Genomic DNA, 11,186 nt, shown 5'->3' with positions numbered 1-11,186 from the left:
ACAGATTTTTAACTGGTAAGAGAATTGAGTTATGGGGAAGGAGTTGAAGGTTATTGGATCAGTGAAATGGCAGAGCAGACTCAGTGGGACTGAATCAGTCATACGTCTGTTCCGACGTCTTATCTAGAAGCTACTGGGTAAATGAAACTGGGTGGTGAAGCAATTGGGTCAGCAGATAGTGACTTCAGAATTGAGAGCGGGCCCCTACAGAACGTAGAGTTCAGGAGCATGAACAAATAATTTCCCAGGGAAAATTTTCCAAAGGCAAATGGGTTCCTTGTATTCAATGTCTTCACTAATAAAAGCATTGGGCAGGGAGATAATGCTGAAGTTGTGTGCAGCATTAGTTCGGCCACAGCTGGGTTACTGTGCACCGTTCTGGTTGCCTCACTGAAGGAATTAAGGGTTATGGTTTGTGAGCGGGTAGGTGGAGCTGAGTCCATGTCAAGGTCAGTCATGATCTCACTGATGGAGCAGGGGCCAGATGGCCGCCTCCTGTTCCTAGTTCTGACAGGAAGCATGTGATCGCACTTAAGGGGGTGTAGAGAGATTCAGCAGGGAGTTGCCAGCAGTGAAGAGACTGGATAGACCTGTTGTAGGCCGAGGTGTACAACAGAGAGGCACAGACAGCGAGAAACATTTTTCCTTAGTACAGTGGAGTGGGGGAAGCATAGATTTAAGGTGAGGAGCAGGAGGTTTAGAGGGGATTTAAGGCAGGATTTGTTTTCGCCCAAAACGTGGTGGGTATCTGGAATTCTGTCTAAAACAAAGAGTTGGGAAACACCAAGACATCATCGTTCGGATCAGCGTAGCATATAAGGTTATGAGGGGGCTCTTACCAGTGAGCCAGCAGACCTGGTATGAGTCCCAGAGTACTGTAATAACATCACTGAACAGCTTTATCAGAAAATAATCAAAAGGCTACAGGCCAAGTGCTGGAAAATGAGACCAGAGTAGGTTGGTGCTTAATGGAAACATTTGATTTTAAAACAACCCCCGTGTCACTGCACACAGACGGGCTTAACTAAAGAGGTCTGTTGATAGGACATACACAACTACCGTAGACCCTCACTTTAAAAACTGTCCCTGTAAACACATCTGCCCCCCCACTCCTCCTCCTCCTGCCCTGCGGGTGCCCCCCTGGCTAAAATGGCAGTCTCCAGTGTGACACATTTACATAAACAAATTACCATCACAAACATAGTCAACAGGATTATCACACAGCAGTGAGGTGAGTGCAGCGAGCTGGTCCAAGATTGTTTTAATATAGGTAACAAATTGAATGCTGTTAAAACATACCCATTTGACCCAGAGAGAGAGGAAAAAAAACAAAGAAATTAATTAATTAGAAACAAAGACCATTCCTCGAATGTACAGCTTTTACTCAACTGCTCCTGGGGATGAATTTAATTTAAAGTCATTTTACAGGATGGCTGGTGTGGAGATATATATATTTATATATAAAAGATTTTGTTTGTTGCAATTTTGTGGGTTTTCTTTCCTCCAAATGTCAGAACTTTTGCAGCATCGAAAACTGTCCACTGTCACTTCAGGGCACAGAGGGGGAGGGGAGGAGGTGAGGCTAATGGGGGTGGAAGAGTTGGGGATAGAGGGGGAAGAGTTCAGCTGAGGATAGTCGGGGGGGGGAAGGGTTGAGGGTAGTGGAGGGCGGGGGAGGAGAAGGGTTGAGGGTAGTGGAGGGCGGGGGAGGAGAATGGTTGAGGGGGAGAAGGGTGGAGGGTAGTGGAGGGTAGTGGAGGGTGGGGGAGGAGAAGGGTGGAGGGTAGTGGAGGGTGGGGGAGGAGAAGGGTGGAGGGTAGTGGAGGGTGGGGTGGAGGGTAGTGGAGAGTGGGGGGAGAAGGGTGGAGGGTGGGGGGAGAAGGGTGGAGGGTGGAGGGTGGGGGGAGAAGGGTGGAGGGTGGAGGGTGGGGGAGAGAAGGGTGGAGGGTGGGGGAAGGGTGGAGGGTAATGGAGGGTGGGGGAGGAGAAGGGTGGGGGGGAGAAGGGTGGAGGGTAGTGGAGGGTGGGGGGGAGAAGGGTGGAGGGAGAAGGGTGGAGGGTGGGGGGGGAGAAGGGTGGAGGGAGAAGGGTGGAGGGTGGGGGGGAGAAGGGTGGAGGGAGAAGGGTGGAGGGTGGGGGGGAGAAGGGTGGAGGGTAGTGAAGGGTTGGCGGGGGGAAGGGTTGGGGGAGAAGGGTGGGGAAGGGTGGAGGGTAGTGAAGGGTGGAGGGAGGAGGGTGGGGGAGGAGAAGGGTGGAGGGTAGTGAAGGGTGGGGGAGGAGAAGGGTGGAGGGTGGGGGAGGAGAAGGGTTGAGGGGGAGAAGGGTGGAGGGTAGTGGAGGGTAGTGGAGGGTGGGGGAGGAGAAGGGTTGAGGGGGAGAAGGGTGGAGGGAGGGGGAGAAGGGTGGAGGGGGGGGAGAAGGGTGGAGGGTAGTGGAGGGTGGGGGGGGAGAAGGGTGGAGGGTAGTGAAGGGTTGGGAGAAGAGTGGGGGAAGGGTTGAGGGTAGTGGAGGGTGGGAGCAGGGTTGAGGGTAGTGGAGGGTTGGGGGGTGAAGGGTTGAGGGTAGTGGAAGGTGGGGGGGGGTAGAACTAAGGATAAAAAGGGGAAGGGTCGAGGGTGGGGGAGAGGTCAGGGAAAGGGAATGGATCTCATTTCCACTGTTCTGAAGGAGGCTTGTCCATCCACTTCCAGCCACCGTTGGAGGAGTCCTGTCGGCCAGGGCTGGGTCCGGGACCAGGGCCTGGTCCAGGGCCTGGTCCAGGGGATGATGACGAGACGTGGGCGTTGTGGTACTTGCGCATGTGGCGGTACAGGTCCCCGGACTGTGAGTACCGACGGAGACAGAAGCGGCAGCTATGGGGCCGCTCGCGGGTGTGCACCAGGGCGTGCCGCTTCAGGCTGTAGGCACAGGAGAAAGTCTTGCCGCAGGCCCCACAGGTCGGCAGCTCATCCTCTGAGCCGGCTGGGCCCGGCCCAGGCCCTGGCCCTGGCGGCAGGTCCTGGAAGTAGAGCTTGGCTGATAGGCCCAGGGAGGCAGGGGAGCCCAGGTCTCCCGCTGAGGCCTGTGGGGCGGGCGGTGGGAGAGCCCGGTGGTGGTAGAGGCCAGGAGCCGGGAAGGCGTCGTCCTCCGACGGCATCTCGTCCTCGTCCGAGATGACGATATGGCCCCCGCTCCCTCCCCCGGCCAAGGCTGGGGTCTGGGGCTGGGCTAGCTCCGCTGGCGGCTGCTGGAAGAGGTCGTCGAGCTGCGGGCAGCAGGAGGCAGCAGCGGCCTCCACCGCCTCAGCAGCATCGCCCTCGGGCGGCTCCTCTCCGGCCTCCTCCTCGGAGAACAGGTCATCCTCCACCTTGACCGTGATCAGGTCTCCGTCGTCCTCAGTGTCCCCGTCCCCTGCCTCCTCTTCCCCGCCCTCCTCCTCCTCCTCCCGGTGGGGCCTCCTCCTGCCGCCCGACAGCCCGGCCCAGCGGGGACAGGGGGCCTCCGCCGTGGAGGAGGAAGGGCTGGCCAGCACGTTGCCGGCCGGCCTGCTGGGGTAGGCCTCGGTCTCCATGCTGGCCTGGCTGCTGGTGGTGGTGTCGGCTGGCTCGGGGGGCCAGCGACCGGGGGCCGGCGCCTCGGGGGGCTGCAGCAGCAGGAGGGAGGCTCCGGCCCTGTCCTCCTCGCCCCCCGAGGCGTACGGCAGCTCCGCTGGGCCCGGGGCCTGTCTCCGAGAGGGCGGTGGGGGCTGCAGGGGAGGGGCGGGTGGGGGCGGCACGACCCCCCGGTAGGAGGCGGACAGGCCGAGCCCTCCCCCTGCTGGCGGTTGCTGCTGGGCCTCGTCCTCCTTGCGGGTGCTGTCAGCTTCCGCCAGGGCCCGAGCCTTCAGCCGGCCCTTGCACACCTTGACGATGTCGTTCATGTGCAGGAAACTGGCCGCAGCCAGCACGTCCTCGGTGGGTGCGCCGCTGAAGCGCAGCCGGCCCTCGTACATGAACTCCAGCAGCAGGGAGAAGGCCGGCGCCGTCACGATCTCGTCGTCCAGGCCCACCACGTCCCTGCGGCCTACCGCCTCCTCCTTGTAGAACATGTGGAAGTAGGTGCTGAAGGAGGCGAGCACTGCCCGGTGGGCCTGGAACTGCACTGCTCCCACCAGCACCGTGCAGTCGCACAGGAAGCCCTGGTGCCTCTGATCCCGCAGGCTCTGCAGCAGCAAACGACCATGGTCAGGGAACTCCATCGGGGGGTGGGGAGGTGTGAACCGTGTGTCGGGAGTGAGGGGGGAGAATCAGGGATGGTGTCAGACTCTCGGGAATCCCCAGGCCTCGCTCATCCTGGAAGAGAAAAGAGAGAGAGTGGAGAAGGATCATTGAGTGACACTGGACGGGCAATTGGTCTACCACAAACTCAGCAAGGGGCTCGATGGGCTGAATGGCCTGCTCCACAGCCCCAACCTCAACCCCAATACGAAAACAGCCTCAATTCCCTCAGCCTTTCCTCGTAAGACCTTCCCTCCATACCAGACAACATTCCAGTAAATCTCCTCTGAACCCTTTCCCAAGCTTCCACATCCTTCCTGTAATGCATTGACCAGAACTGCACGCAATACTCCAGGTGCGGTTTTACCAGCGTCTTGTACAGATGAAGCATGACCTCGTGGCTCTGAAACTCAAATCTCCCTACCAATAAACACCAACACACCATATGCCTTCTTAACAACCCTGTCAGCCCGGGTGGCAACTCTCAGGGACTTATACAGCTGGACACAGAGATCTCTCTGTTCATCTACACTGCCAAGAATTTGACCATTAGCCCAGCACGCTACATTTCTGTTACTTCTTCCGAAGTGAACTACCTCACACTTTTCCACATTAAACTCTATTTGCCATTTCTCTGCCCAGCTCTGCATCTTATCTATGTTCTGTGTAACCCATAACATCCTTCAGCACTATCTACAACTCTGCCTACCTTAGAGTCATTTGCAAATTTATCAACCCACCCTTGTATACGCTCGCCTCCGGATCGTTTATAAAAATGACAAACAGCAGTGGCCTCAAAACAGATGCTTGCGGCATACCACTGGTAACTGAGCTCCAGCATGAACATTTCCCATCAACCACCCCCTCTGTCTTCTCTCAGCGAGCCAATTTCTGATCCAAACTGCTAGATCGCCTTCAATCCCAAAACTCCGTATTTTGTGCGAAAGCCTATTGTGTGGAACCTTATCAAACACCTTACTGAAGTCCAGATACGTCACATCAACCGCCTTACCTTCATCCACTTGTTTTGTCATCTTCTCAAAGAACTCAATAAAGGTTAGTGAGGCATGGCCTACCCCTCACAAAACTGTGTTTACTATCCCTCATCAAATTATTCCTTTCCAGATGATTATAAATCCTATCTCTTATAACCTTTTCCAACACCTTACCCACAACCGAAGGAAAGCTCACTGGCCTATAATTCCCAGGGTTGTCCAGACTCCCCTTCTTAAACAAGGGAACAACATTTGCTATCCTCCAGTCTTCCGGCATTACTCCTGTCGACAATGATGACATAAAGTTCGAAGCGTTGCAATTTCCTTCCTGGCTTCCCAGAGAATCCGAGGATAAATCCCATCTGGCCCCGGGATCTTACCTATTTTCAGATCTTCCAAAATTGCTAAAACCTCTTCTTTGTCAACCTCAATCTCAACTAATCCTGTAGCCTGTATCTCCGTATTCTCACTAACATTGCCCTTTCCCAATGTGAATCCTGACAAAAAGTATTCATTAAGCGCTTCCCCTATGTCCTCAGATTCTACACATAATTTCCACTACTATCTTTGATTGGAACTAACCTTACTCTATTCATTCTTTTATTCCTGATACACCTATAGAAGGCCTTAGGGTTTTCCACCAACAACTTCTCATGTCTCCTTCTTAGCCCTCTCTTTAGGTCTTTTCTGGCTAACCTATGACTCTCACCTCATCCTCACATGAGTCTTCCTCTTGACAAGAGCTTTAACTTCTTCAGTAAAACGTGGCTCCCTCTCTCAACAGCTACCTCCCTGCCTGATAGGTATATACTTATCAAGGACCCGCAGTAGTTGTTCCTTGAATAAGCTCCACATTTCAAGAGCGTCCATCCTCTGCAGTGTCTATCCCCATCCTGTGCATCTTTAATCTTGTCTACCCGCATCATAATTGCCTTTCCCCCAGTTAAACCTCTCCCTACGGTTTATACCTATCCCTGCCCATTGTGCTCACCTACCTCCCAATCTAACACCTGGCTGGGTTCATTCCCCAGTACCAAATCCAATGATATTGCCCCTTGTTAGCCTGTCTACGTATGGTGTCAGAAAACCCTCCTGCATACATTGAACAAAAACTGACCCATCTAACTACTTGAACTATAGTATTCCCAGTCAATACTGGGGAAGTTGAAGGAGGAAATTTGTGTTATGGATGAAGAGGATTTCCAGAAGGCAGCTGGTGATGTGTCTAATCAAAAATGTTTGATGATAATACAAGTTCATGGCATTGGGGTAATATTTCAGCATGGAGAGAGAAGTGGCCGGAAGGCAGAATACAGTAGGCATAACTGGGTCTTCTTCAGATAGGCAAGATGAAACAAATTGTGTGCTACAGGAGTCATCATTGGGACTTCAACTATTTAGAACCCACATAATGACTTTGATGAAGAGACCTATGGTATTGATGCTAAATTTGTTGAAGAAACAAAGATGGATGCTTTGAGATGCAGAGGGATCTGGGTGTCCAGTGCATGAATCTTATAAGTATCCAGGGATAGCAAGTAATTCAGAAAGCTAATAAAGCATTATCATTTATTGTGACAAAAATAGAGGGGTTTTGCTTTAGCTGTACAGAGCATTGGAGAGACCACATCTGGGATACCGTGTACAATACTGGTCCCCTTATTTAATGATGGATGACAATGTATTGGAGGCATTTCAGACATTCACTCGATTAATACTGGGAATGGGCAGGTTCTTTTTTTATAAGCCAAGGTTGAACAGGTTAGGCTCATTTCTACTGAAGTTGAGAAGAGTAAGAGGCAAATTGATTGAAACATGGAAGAGCCTGAGGTGTTTTAACAGCATGGATGTGGAGGGGATGTTTCCTCTGGTGGGAGAGTGTAGCATGGAGGGTTATTATTTTAAAAATCAGCAGTCATACATTTAAAAGAGAGGAGAGGCAAGATTGTTTTCTCTCAGAGGATTGAGATTCTTTGGCAGTCAATTTCTGAATATCATAGAATCACAGAAGCCCTACAGTGTGGGAGCAGGCCATTCGGCCCTCGAGTCCACACTGACCCTCCAAAGAGCATCCCACCAACCCCTCCACCCCCCAACCTGTCCCTGTAACCTTGCATTTCCCATGGTCAAGCCACCTAACCCGCACACATTTGGACATCACTGAATAGGTGGCGGAAGCAGAGTCCTTGAACAATTTCAACAGCTATGCAATTAGAAACTTAATCAGCAATGGATTGAAAGGTTACCAGGGTTAGGAGTTAATGTAGATTTGAGGTTACACTCAAGTCAGCTGTGATCTTATTGAATTATGAACGTGCTCGTGGGGCTAAACTGACAAATTGTCCTCGTTCAGATGTTTGTCTGAATTTGATGGCTCCTCTCCACCTTCGGAAATAGTTTCTATCAACCTCATTGAACGCTTTAATCATCTTAAAATTCTCAAGTAGCTGACCCAATTGAAGAAAGAAGTGATAAGATCTGGGTACTACATTTAAAAGACATTTGGACAGCTACGTGAATAGGAAAGGTTGAGAGGGATAAAGGGCCAGGCATTGGCAAATGGGACTAATTGGGTTTAGGAGAACTGGTCAGCATGGACGAGTTGGGCTGAAGGGTCTGTTTCCATGCTGTGTTACTCCTCGGCCTCCTAAATCTTCTACGCTCAAGAAAACATAAGCTCAATCTATGCAACTCATTCTTGGAATTTAACCCTTTACAAACCCATCTTCCATCATGGTATTTCTGCTAAACAACAGCTTCCTCCCAGCCCTCTTCAACTCCAGAATCACCATCCCCCTCACCCTCCCCATCATCCTAAGCTATTCCTCCAGTCTCATGTTGTTTATACAGCTTCCTCCTTAAATATGTCAGTTCAATTTGCCTCAACTCCTCCATTGTCTGGGTGAGGTTTCTCCCAGATTCCCAATTGTTTTTATCATGACTGTCTGACATTGATGGCTGAATACTACAGCCCAGAGACAATAAATATAGGTTAGAAAGGGCCGTTTAGCTATCCTGTCTCTTTGACAGATCTGTCCACTTAGACCCACTCAGCCCCATAGCCCTGACAGATCTGTCTTTTTCAAGTATTTGTCTGACTTCCCCTTTCGAAAGTCCCTGTTGAATCTGCTCCCGGCACCCATTCCAGATCACTACAACCCTCTTCTTCAAGGTTGTTGCACAGGAATTGGGTTTGGCTGGAGCGGTGTCAGTAGTGACTCCTGGCTCATCAGCCTGATGTGTGAACTCCTGGAATGGTAATGGGGCCTTGGCTATGGCGATGGAGAAGCAGGGTCTCTTGGCTGCAGTAGGCCTGGAGCCTGGACACATTCGGTAGAGTTGGTGTCTAAAGCAGGGATTCCTGGATGTGGTAGGACTGGAGCAGGACTATGCAGAAGTCCTGAAGCTGTGTTTGGGACAACAGCAGATGAAGATGAACTCTATTTTCTTTTTATTCTTTTATTACTTCAAAAAAGCGCCAGATTGCGGTGAAAGAATACTTTTTATCATATCTCCCTGGATATATGTGACAATAGATCATTCATACACTGCTTCAAATAAAATTTTCTCATCTTCCCCTTGGGTTCTTTTCTCTAGTCTCTTCAATCTGTGTCTGATTCTCCCTCATTCACTCAATCAAAACACCTTCCTGATTTTGAACAATCTCCCCCAAACCTTTTCTGCTCTGTGGGGAATGATCCCAGTATCCCCAGTCTCCCATATGGATCAAAGTCCCTCATCCCTGGTCCAGATCCAGTAAAACTCCTCCTCATCCTCTGCAAGGCCCTGAAATCCTTCCAAGAGTACGGGACCCAGCTGGGGAACCAACCAGTGTTTACGCTTTTTAACCTGATGCCTTTACTGACCGAGTCAAAGATTCCAGATTTGATTTTGTGTTTCATCAGAGTTTAGTTCCCATAGTCTCTCATTTTGTTTAACTCATTTAAGACTGGACCACTTCAGTTTGGGACTGCCTCTTCTCAATCAGAAGAGGTTTCCTCAACTGGTATCCAAAGATGTGGTCATGATCCATTAGTTGATCTGATTAAGACACAAAAGATCTTGAGGAAATTTGACATGGTGGATGCTGAGATGATGTATCCTGTTCTGCCAGAGACACTAACTACTAACTTAAATAAAAGATTTCCCACATTTAAGACATGGGAGGAACTTTCTGAGTCAGAGGTTGATATCTCTGTGGAGCTCACTTCCCCAGCGAGGAGGCTAGCTCAGAGGAGCTGATTGGTCAGCTTTTACCTATTGACTGAATGAACTGATTGGGAGAAAGTGAGGACTGCAGATGCTGGAGATCAGAGCTGAAAAATGTGTTGCTGGAAAAGTGCAGCAGGAGATTCGACGTTTCGGACAGATTCCTGAAGAAGGGCTTATGCCAGAAACGTCAATTCCCCTGCTCCTTGGATGCTGCCTGACCTGCTGCGCTTTTCCAGCAACACGTTTTTCAGCTCTGAATGAACTGATTGGCCAATTACTTACTTATCCCTTGAGGGGAACTGATTGGCCAGTTAATTATTCCCTAGAAGGAAGTGATTGGTCAGTTAGTTACCCCAGGAGAGGGGTTGATTTGCCAGTTAGCTACCCTCCCCCCGGAGGAAATGATTGGCTAGTTCATCACTCCCTGAGAGGGGCTGATTGGCCAGTTAGTTACCACCGAGAGAGCCTGATTGGCCAGTTAGTTACCCCCTGAGAGAGCCTGATTGGTCAGTTAGTTACCCCCTGAGAGAGCCTGATTGGCCAGTTAGTTACCCCCTGAGAGAGCCTGATTGGCCAGTTAGTTACCCCCTGAGAGAGCCTGATTGGTCAGTTAGTTACCCCCTGAGAGAGGCTGATTGGTCAGTTAGTTACCCCCTGAGAGAGCCTGATTGGCCAGTTAGTTACCCCTCTGTCTATTGGAGGCTCGACACCAATTAAGAAAGACCCACTCACTCAATTCGCTGATTGGCTGAAGACTCATAGCCAACCTGCCAATGATTACCGTCCCCTTGGGAGGGGGCAGGCCGCCACCGACCCAGCCCCGCTGTCGATTGGCCAATCCGACCGTCACGCAGTCCACGACAGCCTCCAATTGGCTGGATGTACCGTCACTCAACCAGCGCCCCGCTGTTGATTGGCCGATTTAGCTGTCACACATGGCGGGGGCCCCTGGTGCCGATTGGTCAGGCGGGCCGTCACTCAATGCTCCGGCTGCCCTGCCATTGGATGTTCCCCGCGAACCGCTGCCGGGGTGACACACACACACACAAAAAAAACCGAAAAGAGGCGGGCGGCGAAAGGCCCAGTTCACCCGAGGTTCCGGACCCGCTTCTCCTTCTCTCCGCCCCACACGATCTCACTCAGTACAGCCCGAACCGGCGCCCCTTCTTCTCCAGAGAGAAAAAAAACCCTCTAAACGCAGCGTCGCCTTTGGTTCCGTTCACCCGCACACCCCCACCACGAGCCGATGCGCAGGCGCACACCGCGCTCTCTTCCCCCCCGCGGCCGGACCGGAAATGCCACCCCGTCTCGCGAGATTCGCGCCGCCTTTGCCATGGCAACGGCCAAGGGCGTTTGACGCCTGACCAAGCAAGTTCCCCCTCTCGCCACCTGGAGGACGGGAGGACTCTCTCGTATGCAACTTCCTTTATTCCCAGAGTTACACTGACCCCCCCCCCCCTCCGCCACGCCACCTGGAGGCTGGGAGGACTACTTCACATACACACTCATTTCTTCCCAGAAGCTCCACTGTCCTACTGTCGCCACCTGGAGGCTGGGAGGACTACTTCACATACACACTCATTTCTTCCCAGAAGCTCCACTGTCCTACTGTCGCCACCTGGAGGCTGGGAGGACTACTTCACATACACACTCATTTCTTCCCAGAAGCTCCACTGTCCTACTGTCGCCACCTGGAGGCTGGGAGGACTACTTCACATACACACTCATTTCTTCCCAGAAGCTC

The 11,186-nt window shown here is 51.8% G+C and overlaps 1 protein-coding gene across 1 annotated transcript; it reads right to left on the bottom strand.

Moving 5' to 3' along the window:
* Positions 1-2,202: 2,202 nt before the first annotated feature.
* Positions 2,203-10,714, bottom strand: LOC132836253 (zinc finger and BTB domain-containing protein 42-like). The gene is made up of 2 exons (XM_060855610.1): positions 10,175-10,714; positions 2,203-4,310 (listed from the first exon to the last, which is right to left on the bottom strand). The coding sequence occupies exon 2, from the start codon at positions 4,214-4,216 to the stop codon at positions 2,648-2,650; it is 1,569 nt and encodes a 522-aa protein (XP_060711593.1). The 5' UTR covers positions 4,217-4,310; positions 10,175-10,714; the 3' UTR covers positions 2,203-2,647.
* Positions 10,715-11,186: the final 472 nt, after the last annotated feature.

The sequence above is a fragment of the Hemiscyllium ocellatum genome, chromosome 46 (genome assembly GCF_020745735.1).
Source record: "Hemiscyllium ocellatum isolate sHemOce1 chromosome 46, sHemOce1.pat.X.cur, whole genome shotgun sequence".
Taxonomy (NCBI): Eukaryota; Metazoa; Chordata; class Chondrichthyes; order Orectolobiformes; family Hemiscylliidae; genus Hemiscyllium; species Hemiscyllium ocellatum.
The sequence above is the reverse complement of the archived record's forward strand: the minus strand, read 5'-3'. Positions and strand labels throughout refer to the sequence as shown.

What these genes read in the sequence shown, in the direction of transcription:
- LOC132836253 (XM_060855610.1), bottom strand. Translation starts at nt 4,216, where the DNA reads ATGGAGTTCCCTGACCATGGTCGTTTGCTGCTGCAGAGCCTGCGGGAT.